Source organism: Orbicella franksi, chromosome 2 (genome assembly GCF_964199315.1).
Source record: "Orbicella franksi chromosome 2, jaOrbFran1.1, whole genome shotgun sequence".
Lineage (NCBI taxonomy): Eukaryota > Metazoa > Cnidaria > Anthozoa > Scleractinia > Merulinidae > Orbicella > Orbicella franksi.
The window spans coordinates 22,264,987-22,282,646 of NC_138146.1; the positions used below are offsets into that span (position 1 = coordinate 22,264,987).

Genomic DNA, 17,660 nt, shown 5'->3' on the forward strand with positions numbered 1-17,660 from the left:
TTTTCCAGCGGACAATCCCTGTAGGCATAACAATGACAATTTTAATCGAATGTATCAGTCTTTGTAAATGTCCCCAGGTTGCCTTATCAAAACAGCTCAGTGAAGAACTAAAGCGTGACACGAAACAAAGACCGAACTCTAGGGAGCTGTGGAAATTATGCCACAAGCCGTGTCTATGATGCAAGCAGATCAGATCATTGTAGTCTACTACAGTAATACAATGAATATGACAGGATCTGTAAAACTGCCTGCAACGCTTAGTCTCTATTTTGTATACAGAATCCATCCGCAGGGCGCTCAGTTCAGTATCTACCTTCTCTTTACTGTTTATTGTACACTATATATAATTACCTTGTTTCTGATAGTCATGTTCTTTTTTCTTTTGGCCAACTTTCTTCAGATTGTAATGAGAAAGTACTCGGGATACGAATACATCGCTTTTGGGTATTTAAGATTTTCAGACTGCAAGACGTTTTGCACAATTTAGCGACTAAGCGTTAGGACTGAAATTGTTTTCTTGTTTTCCATGGGCGTAAACTAAATTGGCCTTGCATGAAGGGCCAAACTTTCGCATCATCTGACTGACTGAACGGATACCTGTTCAGACAAATCAAGCTTTTGCGAGGCAATGTCGGCTGTTGGACATTGTAACACAAGTGGATAAGAGCATCGGGCACACTTTTCAGCATATTGTGATAGACTTTGTTATGATTTTGTTCTGAGTAGCTAAGTTAGTGCCGTTTTCAGTTATCGCGGTAAATCGTACACATTCATCTTATCTTTGACATACACCAAAACGTCTTCGTTCCTAGCACTGACTGTTTTACGACTCGAATCGAGCGATCATCTCGACTCGAGTGATCATTGTTTGGTCTAGTTCTCAGACAACCAAAATTTCATCAAGCCAAATCCACACGTACAATTCTTCAAAATTTGTCCCCCGTAAATACGGTTGCAAATCAAGTTGTATATAACTGGTTTTTTCTAAACATTAAAATTTTAATTCTTCAGCATGCAGTTTGCGCAACGCCTCCATACCGCACCGCGCGTTCGATGGTTTAAAACACGTGGTTTCCATTGTTAAGTTGGAAATAGTTTTACAGACTGAAGAGGAGTAATTCTATAGAGACGGACGTTTGGAGGGGGCGTGATACGGAAGACTGAGAAATAAATATTCCGTTGCCAGACTTTGAACTCTTTTTTCAAAGAAAGGAGTGAACAATGCAAAGAGGAAGGATGCACAACTTTGGAGCGTTTCAAAACTGTGCGACTGTGCGCATAGGATAGAAGTTATTTTGTGAATCTCGCGCGGGGATTTCGCAACACTGTAGTCTCGAACATTCTCGCGCCTCAAGCCTAATGAGTAGATGAAAACGTTGACAACAATTATATGTTATTTTTAAGCCGAGTGGTGCCACTACTCAGAAGACACTCATTACCATAAAATCTACATATTTACAGTAGTTGCACTCCCAGATAAGCTAAAACATTTGAATTTCCGTGGCTAGTGATATTTACTTAAGTTGTGACATCTAGTACGGCTTAGCTCATAACCTACTGCGTTTGTGATGTGCTTGGATTGTTAGCTTTAATAATCCAAGGCTGATGGATTCTAACAATCTAAACAATCTTTCCAGCAGCATTTGACCTTTTCATTTGCAGGATTTCGGTGTCACTGCGTGATGGGTGTACCCAGCGTTGCTCTTCTAAGACATCATTCGTTGAAAACTCTTAGTTTACAGCTCATGAATTCGCTGTCTGCGGTTTGCTTGCCTTATCAGTGGAGAATCTGCAGTAGTATATTGCGCTTCAGTACGCCCGTCCACTCAGCAAACCCACGTGCTTGCCGTATATATACTCTAGCACTTACAATTAACTTAAAAGAGGCCGTGTTTCAAGACGTTTGGTCTTAGTTACCGCAGTAACTTTGTGTTTAGTACACCCTGAAGTATTTTTGCAAAGAATCTGCTAGCAAACCAATAGAATTTTATGATCGCTTCTATGGTTTCAGCACAGAATAATCTGATAATTATCATAAACATATGTTCAATCTGTTTCTCCCATTTCAGACAGTTGTCCTTTATAAAGACATTTAATTTAAAGCAACATAAATAGTCCACCCAAAAATATCTTGCCATTCAGTGTTTTGATTACAGGTAAGCCCCATTATGCGACAACTCGAGTTAACTGCCTTGACTTAATGGACATAAAGGATACTTAATTCACATCAGATAACAAGTGCATAGGAAGTTTAAACAAAACGCTTAGTGGTTAAATTTTCGCCCCTGCTTAAACCTTGAAGAAGTCATATGGGAGCGTGGTTGAACAAAGTTTACAATACTTAGAAAACTAGCCATCTTGTCCATTTAGGCATATAGTCAAAGCCAAAGGGAGGAGTCCTTGGTTTTTTCCATTATACTCAATCCAGTGTGCAAATCTTCTTTGCCTGAATTCTGTCGCTACTTTTGCTGTGCGACCAGATACATCAGGCAGTTACGCTTTTAACGTGGGAATGTAATGAAGAAATCAGTGTCGTATGAAGTACACTCCATATGGCCGGGTTCACTAGAACACGGCGTTATTTTCGCAGCTATCGTTATTGTCGGTTATCATTAAGCGAGACAGGTGCTGCAATATGAACAGAAAAGCCAATACCCCTTAGGCAATCTTCAACAATTATCTACAAGCGAAACAATATTCGCTATCAAGACAGATACAAATAAGCCAGAGAGGGCGTGGAAAAGATTTCGAGTCTCAGAGGCGCGAAGAAATCTAAAGGAATGCTAGTAAGAGACAGTAAAGCTTGTTAGCGTAAGCTGTTATGTGCTCTGTTACCTTAGAACAGCAGACGACAATTGACAGTGTATATCTCAGAGTTCTTTTACTATAAGCTAAACGAATGAGATGAACTCTCGTCACTCTTACACAGCTTCACCTCTCACCTTCAAAGAGCGTTCGCAAAGAACAGTTTCTAACAGTGCTGAAAACAATCATCTTTGTCATTCGTTTATTCGTTCCGCGCTGCCCTGGGTGGCAAGGGAAAGCTCATTTGTTCTCGCAGCATGTCGTAAATTGTTCTCGGTGATGTCGCAAATGAAGGTAGTTATCATTAGCCGGGGTTATTGTGATTTGTGTCAGACCCTTGTGGCCTTGTGCTAATTTGTTGCCACGGTGTGGCTGTGGACAAGCCGCGTTATTTGGTTTTACACGCTCGCGTCAGGGGGTGAAGTCGATTAAGAAATACTTCCACCTTTAGCGGAAAACGAATTTTCTACCCTTTTCTACTGACTGAAACATATTTTCCCACTCGATACCCAAACCATTATACTTTTTTCATGGTACAGTAGTTGGTTTTAACCTTGCAAGGTTTTCGTTTAGTTATCATTTGTTTAAAAGTTCAAGCGAGGTTTGCGGTCTTGTTTCATGTGAATACCAACACTGGCTGAGCGCTCTGGCCTAAGTGCAGCCCTTTTCGTGTGCTGCTTTCAGCCGAGCATTTCGAAAGGCCACCATGTGCTTTATCCTAATCACCAGATAACAGCGTTTCAATAAGACTCAGTCGAAGAACTTTGAACTGCAAAACATTTGTAAACTACAAAGGCAACTTGGCAGGAATCCAGTCTAAAGCAACAACACTGGTCCACACTGCTTAAAAAATAACTTGTGCAACTTTAATTTCTCTTTTACAAATTCCATTATAAGGTATATATATTGAGTTTCTCTATCTGTCTGTCATGGCATGAGCACCTGGTATTCAAGTGCTTATCTTTTATTCTACACAAATTATTTATACGGTGCACAGCACTGGTACAATTAGTCTGTTCTCAGACTTATACGGATTACAGGTCCTCTTGTTCATGCCGAGCAAATTTCGCTTTTAACAGATGTCAGCTGGGTGTCCAAAACTGTTCAAATCGAAGTTCTTCTGGACAAACATCTTCACCTTAAACCCTAGAACTAGAACTCAACAATCTCTTCTTAAGACAAAAGAGTTTTTCCACCAATCTTATTTCGTTCATTGTAGTGAACGTTTTGAACAACTCAGCTTCAATCTATCAGATGGCGTTTTTAAACTACAATTATGTGCATTCGTATTTATATATCGTGGTATATTCTACTTAGGCTATACCGAATATTCACGAGTTTCTCAGTAGAATCAACTACAAACTCAATTACCTTTGTGTGCTATGATGTATGGACTCTGTCCTTACTTCAAACCTTCATAAACCCGAAGTTGTTACTTCAATACGCTTGACCTTGCAAGCATCTGACCCATTACAAAAAAATAGTTCTTCGAGCGTTAGCGAAGGAAATTCTTAAAACTCATTGGAGTTCAATTTATTACTTGATTGTTATGTCGATATTTCTACGGTGACCTACTACTGATGAAACATGCAAATTCTGTTGCAGCGACCATAAACTTCTGTTACCGCTTTCTTGTGGTTTATTGTTAACCCGTTTCTCTTGACGCATCGCGAGATAATTAAAGTTTGTACCCCGGATTAATTCGTGCATTCAGAATATGCATATTTCACTTTGGCTTCACGCCAGTTACGTGAGCCCAGCTAATAACAACTATTCAGCTACAGAACATCGAAGATTTTCTACCCTCAGGAGAAAAAACAAAGGCGTCTTAAAAAAAAACTAAGAATTAAAACCCCGACTTTTTTCCATTTGATGGAAATGTCAAATGGCTGTATACAGCAGCCAGAATTCTTTTCAATTCGAAACTTTCCTCCTAGTATTAGTTGAAAAATACACCGCAATCTACAAAGTTCTAACTAACAAGCATGCTATCAGTACAATATCCTCGCTTACGAGAGATCCTATATACAAATTTTCCGTTAAGGAGATATCACAAATAACGCTGTGAAAAGAACAGCGAATTCAGAAGCCACTAGACTACGAAATTATTAGAACTCTGAAGAGTTCAAAAATTGCTTACGCGATCGACCTCCAATTGAGAAGAAAAATACGTCAGCTCTGCTGGATATATATAACCTACTTTGCCCTTTTCACTTAGGAAAAGAATCACTTTGTCAACAAACAATGCTGCCCTATTTAACATGATTGAGCTAATTCTATGTACACCTAAGCCAAGCTTATTAAACTTTTTTCTTACAAAAAAACATGCACGAGTAGAAATTGCGCGCTATGAAAAAAATAACCACGCAAATTCCGTTTTAAAAAAATAACGCCAAGTTACTCAGCTTACACTTTGTCATTCCATTGTAATGAACGGTATCTTACTTGATTTGATCAGACTAAATCTGAATTAGTTAACATGACCATAAACGTTCGGCAAACTCACAGAGCTTCCAACAAAGGGTACCTCGCTCGGGTAAGGAGCGATCTCTGGCAGACGGAGAAGGTAGGAGCTTAACTGTTGAGCAGTGGCGGCGTTCCCTCTGGACAGGGCCTGCAGGAAAGGCAATAAAACGGCTCAGTCAATTAGTGTGCGCGGCAGGAAACTAGCCTACAACACAGAGCTATTTTCAATTCCCTTGCCACAAAAAGCCTTCATTTGCGCCGTTATTATCATTCATAATTTGAATGTTACGCATGAACGGTTTTTAATAAAGCGCTAAGTGAAAGGTAATCAAAGACGCAATGAATGGGGGCGCGTGAGTTACCCCAGTAATAGAAATCCAGTTCTGAAAATCGTATTTGTTTTATAGCGGGGCACGTGTGCCGAAAACTGGCATCAGTAACAATGGTTAAATAGCTTTGCAGAATTTGCTCGCCTACTTGTCCAGAGCTAGAAGTCCAGCACCTAACCGCCAACGCCAAACATTTCCGCGCCTCTTAAAACCATGCTACATTAATTCAATACGTAGTTACAAAAGTGAAATGAAGTTGATTGTCTCTTTAGTAAAGTAACTTGATCTTGCACCAAGACATGGGTGTAAATTTGATTATTTTTCAAGAAACAAATTGACAGTTTTGATGGCCTGTCACTTAACACAGTTCTGCTTGGACTTTTTGAACCTCCTTTGCACTCTTAACTGTGGCTCCGAGGAACTCAAGCGCGCGCCTAACTTTCTAGCGCGCTCTAGCGAGCCTTGAAGTGTTCCCGCGTGTTCGGTTGCATTTTTTTCCCTTCAATTTACATGTTCAAAAGCACAACAATGTTCTAGTTACCTGTAAATCGTATGCACCTTGTAACCATTCTACTTGTCGGAGTAGACGTGCTTCCCTTTCATGCCTATTACTCTCATTCAGCACACGCTGCAAGTGCTTAATGTATTCAATGGCTGTACGCAGCGTCTCCACCTTGGACAACTTCTTGTTTGCTGGTGTAGTGGGAATGTGCTTACGTAGGGTGGCAAATCCATCGCTGACTAGCTTAACTCGGTTCCTCTCCCTTTCATTCCTTCGCAGTATCGACGCATGCTCCTTTTTCAGGCAGTGTGGCGTTCGGCAGCGCGTACGGTGCCGGGATGCCGTCGGGCTGGAGCTTGGCGAACCGCAGTCGCTGCCAGGTGCAGACGAATGGGATGAAACTGGCGAGTTCAGTGGTGAAGTCGCTGGGGAGTCAAATGTCGAGCAGTCAGACGAGGAAGACGACGGTGAAGGCGAGTCATAATTCAGTTCTGATAAATCGAGATTGTCAAGGTCTGGAAAAGGGAAGCTGATGTCCTCTGGGTCAAAATCGAACTCCATGAGTTTTGCGCAGGGCGGTGACAACGAGTAGACAGCAGCGCGACGCACTCACTAGCTCACTTCGCTCTCTTACTCGTCTCGCTCCACGCTACACAAGTGCGTGCAAATACTATATTACATGAGACGCGTGGCGGAGCCTATAAAGCGGTTTGTTTTGTTCCTTAGGGACTTCACGCCTGGTTGTTGGGCAGACTTAGCATGTGGGAGGGGCTCTGGAGACATTTAGCACAATGACACGTTAGGCAAACTAACTGCATTGAATGGCCTATGGCTTGTTTTTGTGCCTTTAATCTTCATATGAAAGGGCGGGATTGTCTTGAGGTCTTTTGTGCGTGTCCTGCGCGTGGCTTCGATTATAATTAGCTGGCCAATACAATAGCGGTGCGTGCTGTCGTCAGACCTTTAGAAATCGCTAACAAAGTCAACAAGCGATCCTTCGTGTCGGCTCTATATGCCGATCAATAGTGAGCCAGGCTTTTGTTTTATCCACGTGCCTCATTTTGCAGCTCTCTGCAGCTAATTCCCCGGGTAGGAGCAAAACATTTTAAACCCCACCGCGGCCAATGGGCGGCGGCGGCAAGCTCTGACCTGGTGCACGACAGCTCTCAAACCATCCATCATTTTTTGTGAGTTTTCGCGCACCATTGCAGAATGCTTATTCACAAAGTTGCTCATTATTTGCTTATCGCAGGGCTGACTAAATTTTGTGCCCGTTTTCTGATGCATAATTTACAAAGTCAAATGACTTTTGCTGCGTGTGTCTCCAAGGAGAAGGCTGAAGTATGTTAGGTATCTATCTAATTAACAACAACTTTATCGCTCCAAGATAGCTGCTAGCTTGTTTAAGGATTTGTGTGCATTGTTAGAGAAGCTGTTAGTTTGATCAACTGTTTACTATGCAAATCTTTCTTCGCACACAAGAGTGACAACTGTTTTCTGTAAGCTCGACTTATTTTCCGCTAAACCGTACTGTTCACTTACTCTTTCTAGGCGGTCTCTTCCGGTGTGATATGAAAATTTCGTTCCTGTGATTCGAAATTAAATCCTATTCCCTATTTGGCTGTCCCTTTTTTTTTCTTTATCCGAACTTATTTGCAGAGAATTTCGACTTTTGACAGCATTCCTTCACTGTCGTTTACTAACTGCTGCAAAGTAATGAGACATAAAACTGTTTTATTCCAGTAACAAATATTTGCTTTACAAAGAATTCCTGCCGCTCCTAGTGAGCCCCAGGGATGCGGTTAATGAGGGCACTTTCAATGTGGCACGCGAATTCAGCACGAAATTAGCTGCCAAAACGACGCCTCTCGTCTCAAGCTATTTAGATTCCGAACACTGATAATGTCCTTGAGTTTATATCAATTAAAGTGGCGAGCTGGCTTTGAAGTGTGAAGCGAGGCGTGCTGCATGTAAACTAATTACTGTCATCACATATTTAGAATTCAATTTTAGTTTTATTTTCAGGGCGTGTTTTGCTTCGTCATTCCATCACGCTTTTTGGAGCAGAAACGCTTGGTGGAAATTTTGATTCTACGTGTGCTTGCAGTGGTTGATTTACACAAACAAACAGTTCCATCGCTGGGTTATTATTTGATAATTCTGCTCACACGCGCCAAACGCGTGCCTGAAAGTTTGTCAATGGTAAATTACACCATTGATTTACATTTTTAACTCCGGTTTACACAGAGGCCAGACACGGATATTGGTGAGCTTCGAGCTTCCTGTTTTCAGTTAGCATGATATGCAAATAGCTTAGTTCTCTTGGAAACGGGCAGACTGCTGACAATCTTGGCAACGGTATTGAGCCATTCATTCTTTATGCTTACAAGACACCGACTTGTCAGTTTCTAAGTTATGCTTTGGCGAATTCTATTCTTTTATTCTTCTATCTCACGCACTAAACTCGGGCGCCGTGTGCAACGCAGAATAAATCCATCATTCGCGACAGTTACAAGTGTTAAACGCTTGGATATTTGACTGTTGCCTAAGCGCATCAACGCAGCGCGTGCACGAACGCTTTCCATTCGCGTGGCTTTCGTCGCAAAGATATCGCGGCACGCTGCTGCACCTCTTGAAATGAACTTCAGACAGTTCAGCCCATCAGCTAATGGCTTCAAGTCGTGAAAGGGTTTTTGGTTTCCGTTTCGACTGATTGTTATTTACATAGTAGGACACGGTTAATTGAATGGCGTTCCTTTAGAGCCACTGAACACATTTGATGCTCCCAACTGATGTGACAACTGGATTGTTTCCAGTAACTAATGCAACTTGTTATTCACAATCGCCAAGGAAGAAAATGCGTCACGAAAATATGCTTGCATGTTTCAGGAAGCGTATGTTTCACAGTAAGGTTTTTACTTTTGTCCGTCTATTAAACAGCGACAGGATGTAAATTTGAATTAAGTGCTGCTTGAACGAAGCGTCTTTTGCGGGAGAGATAAGGATATTGCGCGTGCGATAAATGACTTGTTCATCACAACCTTTGGCCACACACCCTTGTTTCTATAATTGAACGTTGAGTGTAAAAGTGACTTCTGAGCAGTTCGCATTTGTTTTGATATTAAAGTTTGTACGTTTCTGTACACACGTGCTGAATATCTCATGGCTTTTTTCCGGTTATAGCTTTAATTATTGAGCACGCGATCGATGGCAAATTGCGGTCGATATTTTGCTGATGAGCTAGATCCATCCAATACATTCAGCATTCTTTAACGGCAATTACCTGTAACATTTTGTGCATTGAATATAATACTAGCGACTTACAATCCAGATTACGAGTCGTAAAACATGATATTCTACACAATTTGTAACACTTCTCTGCAGCGCACAATATATCATGTGGTGGCATGTGTGTCATCACACAAAATTTGGCCTTAGGAGTATCTTGGGTACCAAAGGCGGTTTTCACTCGCTCATACGATGCCTCAGGTCGACATGTGGCGAGCGAAACCGCAGGAAAACTCTTTGCGTAGGTCACAATAAAGATTTGACCGAAACAGGAAGCCGCGCATGAAAGCATCTGGTGCCGGGGGTAATGTGAAGTTATTGCAACCGCACTCTAATATTACGTCACTTAGAAATGCTGCACAGTTACTTCAGTTTTAGCAAGTATTTCTACATTTACTTAAGTTTTGACTGGGTATTCCTTGGAAGTCGCGGAAGGACGCAATTTTCCTCTCCTGAATGGCGTGGTCTTTTCATTCCGTTGATCCATTCACTTTATTGAACCTCTGTCCTCCATATAACAGTCACCTCTCTACAATGACCAGCTAATTCTGTTCCCAGAATGTGGTCATACGAAGTGGGTTTAGAAATCCCACATATTGTCAATTTTCTTTCTATCTTTACAAAACTATTGCTATTACACTGCGGCCCATGTCTGCAACAAGGACAACTTAATGCAAACCATTCACATAGGCAAAGGACAGAAAGCACTGCCACCTTCGTTATTTAATCAGTTTTTAGTTAAAAAATGCAAAAACATTTCACTTTGCAACTGTATTACAATATCGGTTTTTCCCATCCCGTAATGTTGTTAGTGCTCGTTGGCCGACGTAACACTCACGTATTTTGGGTCACTTACAAACTTTCCTCCAATGTAGGAAAACTCAAAATTATAATGAAAAACTAGGGAAGAAAAACGCCAAAGAGGTAACAGACCAAAACTAAGGATCAAGGGTGTTAAAAGATGAAGAAAATTACGAGCGGATCACAAACGACGTACTTGAAAGATGTAGGCTAAAATTCTCAAGATGATCGACAACTCCCCTTTGTTGTCGGTGTACATTTCAGAAACGAGCGTGACATCGTTCTCGGGGGCTGCTTTTACACTAGAATTAATTTCAATCTGTAACCGGGCACTTTCACTTTTTATTTTATAACAAGAGAGCCTTGTTGGTCTGTCTTTGCATACAAGTAACAGCCAAGGCGAGACACCATGTAAGATCTCCCAGTGTCAGTGTGGAACGGGTTGAATCGTAGGCGTCTTTCGACCCGGCGAAGGGCAGAATTAAGTTTGCTGAAAGAGCCGTTCGGCAAGTGTGCTTTGACTCGGTCGAGCCTGGTCGTTAATCTTTCCACTGTGTTGTTGAGCAAGACACTTCAAGGCTTTTTCACCGTGTTTAAATAAGTTATATTTAGACTGGAACAGTGCCACGGTGGAAAAGGGGAGGGGGTGTTATTTGGGAGGAGGTGAATCACCTGCAATGGAATGCCTCCCACTCAGGAGAAAAAGTAGCATTTCTAGAGAATTCTCAGGAATTATGTGTCGGCCACCTTGTGGCAAGCAAGACTATGTGGGTTTGATTGTATTATTACGAGCCATCAGCTACGTGTGACGGCCTACTTGTTGTAAACATGCTTCACCTTTCTGGCCTCGTGTCGTTTGACTTCATTTGAGATGTGGTTTTCAAATTGTATTATTTCTTTCTTGCCGTCATTTTTGTTACTAGAAATTATTGACTTGTTTTTGACTATTTTGGTTGCCCAGAGACTAGAAATTCGGTTTTTTTTTTTTTCGTGCAACTTAACCACAAATTTGACATTGGAAAACAGTATCTTTCATAAGGAAGTCTCTGAGGGCTCATTCATAACAAGAAGAGGCTCATTTCCATTTAAAAAGACTTTTTGGCCATGTGCCCCGACTTGCCCTTTTTGCCATACAAAAATAACAGAATTAGCCCCGCTGGAGTTATTGACACATTTTGCTAAATTAACGCCAACGAAATATCACATTTTACCACCTATTATCTAGCCGCTGTAATTCAATTGAATATGAATTGACCCTGTTAGTCAAAGGGTCTTGCGCGTTTTGAACGCGCGCCAACCTTTCCGTTAGTTTGTATACACACGCTCCTGAGGTTTGGCCAGTCATTTCTCAGCAGTGACCTTGATTTCAGTGCGTCCAAACTGTACGGTGAAAAAGTTAATTAATCGTCCAAATTCCCTCATTGTATTTCTGAGTAAGTTGATTAAGTGGAACGCGCAGCTCCTTCGATTTTGTGTTCCTTGACGAAGAATGCATTGATTTTGGTGAACACTGGTTATTTCTGTCACTGTTACCGTCGTTTTTCGTTTTTTTTGGCTGCTCTGTCGACGGAAAAATGCGAAAAAGTAGTCCAATTGTTAAGTTGAACGGTTTAGTAGTAACCTTTGCGGGACCGGTAAATGATATCAATTCACACCTTTTTACAATGCAGATATGTATTTAATTCAGCAATCGGTATAAAGACGTGTTTTCGTACATTCGAACCCTTGGGTTGAAATCTGAAGCTTGTATGCCACTCAAGTCGCTTGGTCCGGTCAAGTTTCTTGGGAAGCCACTTAAGTTGAAACTAACTCATCTGAATGCAACTACAACAACTCCGATTAACGGACAAGTGATCCTTCTTCAATTAGGTAAAATCGAAGTTCATGTAAATTATACGTATCGGCAAGCTGATTACACTCCTCGGTAAACTGAGGGTTAGATCTTTCCCTGCAACCACTGGTTACTGTAGTGACATAAGCAAGTACACTGTAAATGCTCAAACTTTTGTACTCCGTGGATTAAGGAATAGAAATTTGCGGGGTGTTTAAAGTGCTATTTGGCGTATTGTTGTCCCGGTCTATTGAAATGTGCCTAATTGCATGCTAATAGCCCCGAGTAAGTCGCTTTGTGCGCGCCGCGCTTAAATTCTTGGACAAAGTTTTTGTGAAGTTGTTCAAAATTGTACGGCTATTTGAAATTAGTTTAACCTTGCGTTTTTGGTTGATTTGTCAAGACTCGCCAACCTCGTGATGTACTGCGATTCGAAATATTTTCTACCCAGTATCGATACATCAGCGACCCTTTTTAAATTTTCTTTTCTTTTATGGTGGAGCTATTGTCTTCGGAACATTGTGGACCTCAAACAGCCTTTGAAATCCACGCGATGCGAAATGTAACATTTTGAGAGGTTCCTTGTTAAAACGACCTTAAATAAGTTCTTTCAAGCGCATTAAAAGCTAATTTCTAAATTTAATTTGATGGCTTTTATGCGCAAGGCTTCGGTTGACCATTGAGCTTTATCGATTAATCTGCAAGGCTTACGAAACAAGTGTTGAACTATTTCATGTTGGCTTACGGCAAGCGTGCTGCTTAAACCTGACTGGGCACAAAAACCCCAAGACTAACATCCAGCTTGTTTATTTGGGCAAAGGGATTAGCATCAAACGAAACAAATCTGCGATATTGCCATGTGCGGGATAGACTATTTAAGCCATCTTGTCGCCTTGTAGGTCATTAATTTACATTAATATATGTAAGATTATCGATGTGTTGTCACTGAGTAGACTTGCAGACCAAAGGCTACTATCATGTTTGTTGTGGCTTGTATGGACATATTTTTGGGCAGATGCAAGGTTTTTTTTTATTCATTCAGTCACTCGTTCGACGAGACGTTCAAACGATTTCGGTGCGATCGATCGATCATGGAGTCGACATTCCATGTTGTCGGTCGTCTACGAAATGACGACGTGCGTGCGATTTTGTTGAAGCGAGAAGCTTAATAAAACGTAGAAAAATTATGGGAAACCGTAATTTGCCTTTATTTCAGTTAGAATTCTATTAAAATACATTAGATTATTCGCTCTCGATTTCTATGAGGTGATAGTTGATTCGGTCTTCGGCCTCCGGCCTCATCAACTATCACCTCATAGAAATCGAGAGCTCATAATTGCGTTCTACGAAGTGGAACGCAAACCTAATTTTGACCTGTGGCTTTTCAGAGTTAGTCTCCCTGTGCACGGTTATAGGCCGAAAAACCCACATTCCTGGAAGGACACCAAAATGGCCAGCCCGCTTGATTTTTACAGGGGCATGTCACGGCCAGTAAACTGGTACCGTTTAATGCTAAGACGTGATGATATATGTGGCGAACATGTGAGTATGTGTGCAGGCCACGTGAGCTCGTCTTTCCGATGGATCTTTCTTTGAGTTCTTTCCATTCAGTCGTCGTACGCTTCGCTATTATGTGCTCTCAGCGTTTGATTTTGGCCAATTTAAAGGCTCCGACGGTAGCATTTATCGAAACCTGAGGGAATTGTCCTTGTTTATTAGCATGACTTGGCTTTGGGATGATAACCGTGGGAACAGCTACACTTTGATTGCATTTGTTGATTAGTTCCAGTCGCGACAGATAGCTTTATACGGTCGAAATTTTATTGTTTGGAATCGGTGGAAAGTACTCTGAAGGCAAGATCCGTAAGACTACTGTATTCAACAGGGGAAATACTCGAATTAGTCGCACGGAGTTTGTTCACGATAAACGACCACGCGAAACGACCACGCGATTGCAAATGCTAACTTAAAATAATGTACGTAATTTACACCCGCTTTCAGTGTTACGTGCATAGGCGACATCTTTCGACCATCTTTCGACATGCCATCTTTCGACATGCTATGAAAGACCGTTAAACTGTGAAACTGGTAGTTTTTCCGGTTTTTAGCGGAGGAAATGACAAGTAAATGATAATTACCTACCTCAAATGGCTGAAGAAGATTTTGGACTTTGCATGCTTCCCTGTTTACGGGATAATTCAAGCGATTTAGTGTAGTCGATCGGTTCTCAATAGTGACTTCCGTTAGAATTGGGGCCGCTGCCCCTTTTAATATTCGCAACGTGTGAACATTCAAAACAGTCGACTTGTTTCTGCCAGATTGACTTCTTGATACTCCTAACCTTAATTTGATGTCAAATAAATCAATCTTTCGTCATTCATTTCGAGTTCCACCGTAGAGAAGTCCGTTGTGCTTACATTTTCAACTAGGCCAGAAATAGAAATGTTTACATACATGTTGTTTATGCATCAGTCAATTCCAGCAGTGCCCATCCCCCCCGGGCTAACCCCCGGGCATTAGCATTTTTTAAAAAAAATTGGCAAATTCCCCGGGGTGGGGACACATAAGCTGTCTAAATGCCCCGGGGTGGGGACGAAGAAAGAGGACAAATGCCCCGCCCTCGGAATCGTCGCCTTTTAACACCTCCACAGTTTTTTAATCAATCAGTGAATAAAACGGTCAACTGTTCAGTATTTTAATGCAACGGTAAGACTTCAAGGACAACAGTACGTGTTAGTTGATTCTGATTATATTTATTTCCTTATATTTGTTTGTACAAACAGTTTGCTAGAGGATAGCTGGGATTGCGGCGGACGTGTCCCCAGCCGCGAGCAATGATAGGCGCCTGTATTCGCAGGCTACTTTTTCTGTAAAGAATCAAGACATTTTAAATGATGATGCATTGCATTTTAAGCTCGCAAGATCTGTCTTGAAGACCGCATCATTTGAATTCGCAAACCTTAAGTATTTTAACTCCACTTTCATGAATTTAAAAAATGCTAGGCTAGTTTTGAATGCGAAATGCGAAATAGTCGTGTTCATCTCAGTGATTGTTTTGTGATAAACAAAATATAGTTCACCTTGTCGCTTATATTTATATGCTTACAAAATTGGGAAAACACTGTTCGACAAACGCCTCGTCTTTCCCGATGAACTCATCCATGGCGCTTTCCAAAACACGTGTGTCGAATGCCCGGGGGTCGCCCCGGGGTACGCAAATGCCCAGCCCCCGGGCCGCGATAAAATTGCGGATGCCCCACCCCCGGGACTGACAACGTGAGCAAATGCCCCGCGGTTGCCCGGGGGGGGGGGGGAGGATGGGCACTGCTGGAATTGACTGATGCATTACATTTAGCAGTCCTTGAAATGGTTTCGTTCAGTTATTTACAAGTTGGACACCATGTAGTCCTATTACAGCTACTTCATTTCAATGCAATCCATTTTAATGTTGTCCAGTTTTGACTATCTACATCCCCTTTGGTTTTCAAGCATTTCGTTTTCTTTTTTTCCTTGGAAAGCCATTATTTAAAAGACCTATTCAATGCTTCAATCGCTCATTTTCTGCTTCGCATGGTCAGCAGTATTCCCGGACTTCTTCCATGTGGCATCCTTCTCTACAGCATTCCTGCACTATATCGGTGGACGGGCTATCTTTGTCGAATCGACGAAGAAAACTGTTGGCTTTTTTTTCATCCGCCAGCACAGACCCTACACAAACGACCAAAATGTAACTCGTTATAACCGTGGAACAGGTTAGTAGCAGTAGTCCCCCACATGGCCATGTTTAAATCAGTTTAAAATCACTTGTTAGTTAGACAAACCACACTAGAGCAACATCCCAAGGACTACCGTGAAACGGTAAAAACCGAACCCATTACTGAGTCACTTAATAGGCTTGCCAAAGGCGTTTTTACCAAGCGGTCTTCTCCTTTTACCAAAGACAAAATGGAAAACGATGGAGCTGCTCACTTACTCTTTATTCTCCTTGCCTGAGTACACACTTTAAAGTAGACATTCTTTATTTGATGACCGCAGTAGAATCCGTGGATTGGCCGCTGACCAGCTTCATTGGTTTTCACTAAGAGAGCTAAATCGAAACAGAGAACATATCCAATTGAGGAACTTAAACATACATCTAAGAGCGGTTTTCAATTGAGTGTATTAAAACCAAAACCAAACCAATTTCTTAGCAATTAGACTACTCAGTCAAGTCTCAAACCGTAGTAAAATCAAAACCAATTACTTTCGGCAGCGAAATTATAAAGCGCTCTACCAGGCAATAAACCAGTTGAATTATTACCTCGATTTACGTGAACGTCTGAAACAAGAAGAATCAACACGATGAAGAATCTTCTATTAAATCGCTCCATCTGAAAATAAAAAAGAAGACATTTACGTCGATTGAGTGCTACTTTTTTCTCGTTTCTTCGGAGAAGGGAAACACTCTTACAGTGATGCTTTGCTTTTTTCGGTGGCATGCTGAAAGACAGTTACTGTGTTGATTTACCTGTTTTTAGTGCTGCTGATGTTGTACAACAGTGAACAAAACTGAGGTAATGAATCACTCTTCACAGCGCTGCCGGGTTTTACTGGTGAGTCACTCACAAACTCAGCTGGGATTCAGCTGTATTGTCACTTCACGACAACTCCGCACGTGCCGCGTGCAGCTCAGCTGCGTGTTGTAAAGTGAATATGCTCATGTGTTGGAATCTACGCAGCTTTTGTTTTAGATTCACCAGCCACAGCATGAAATCCAAAATTTACGGATCTTTAACTCTTGCGTGAAGAACCGTAAACAAGTGCATAATCTTCTTCTGAACATGGCGAGTGGTAACAACAGTTCGAAACAGTTGCATTACTACAGCGGATTTTTATTTTTTTTCTTATATGTGTCGGTTATACCATATCAGTCAAGTTTGCCAGGAACCCTCACGCCTGAACCATGGCCTGAATAGGAAGCGCTCTTTCACCTTAGAAGAAGAAATTTAAATCGACCTCCGCAAAGAACACAAGAGTACGTTAAAGGGAAGGGGCAAGAAATGCAAATGAATGAATGAATTCGTAAAAAATGTTAAGTGGAGTACATTTTCCAAACATAACAGCTGTGGACCGAGAACGTTTCCCAGTTCCTATAGATGCCACAATCCACACTTCTCTATCGATAAAGATGCTCGGAAGCGAGTGTTTCTTTTCGTCATTAATAAAAAAATACGCAAAGTTCTTAGTGAAAGGAGTTGATGTTCATTTGGAGGTACTCTCTATTAAAGCCTAGTGATTTCCTCAAACCACACCTGATTTTTTGGATAGAGTCAAATTCGAGGACGATTCATTCAGTTCGACGGCGATGGAGAACACTCTGACGTCTACAAGAAATCAACATCATGTTCGAAAGAGCTGCCTTAGAAATTCGTGTATAGTGCGCACGAGAAGGAATAGAGACTGCCTTAGCCGTGAATGTAAAGAAACTGAAGCGCACGAAGACAATGAAAAAGAATCAAGAAACTAAAAGACCGTAGTTTTCCAAGTCTGTCGTTTTGTTGGTTTATCCATGTTTTGACGTGAATTGAAATCATAACCTATTTCAACGCGGCCGCTCATAAAATATAACTCCGTTGTTTCGTCATAACCAACCTTTAAC

The 17,660-nt window shown here is 41.4% G+C and overlaps 1 protein-coding gene across 1 annotated transcript; it reads right to left on the reverse strand.

The window, feature by feature from the left end:
• Positions 1 to 906: 906 nt before the first annotated feature.
• On the reverse strand, positions 907 to 15,063 carry LOC145478679 (uncharacterized). Its single transcript, XM_081456779.1, has 2 exons — positions 6,142 to 15,063; positions 907 to 5,419 (listed from the first exon to the last, which is right to left on the reverse strand). The coding sequence occupies exons 1-2, from the start codon at positions 6,661 to 6,663 to the stop codon at positions 5,276 to 5,278; spliced, it is 666 nt and encodes a 221-aa protein (XP_081312905.1). The 5' UTR covers positions 6,664 to 15,063; the 3' UTR covers positions 907 to 5,275.
• Positions 15,064 to 17,660: the final 2,597 nt, after the last annotated feature.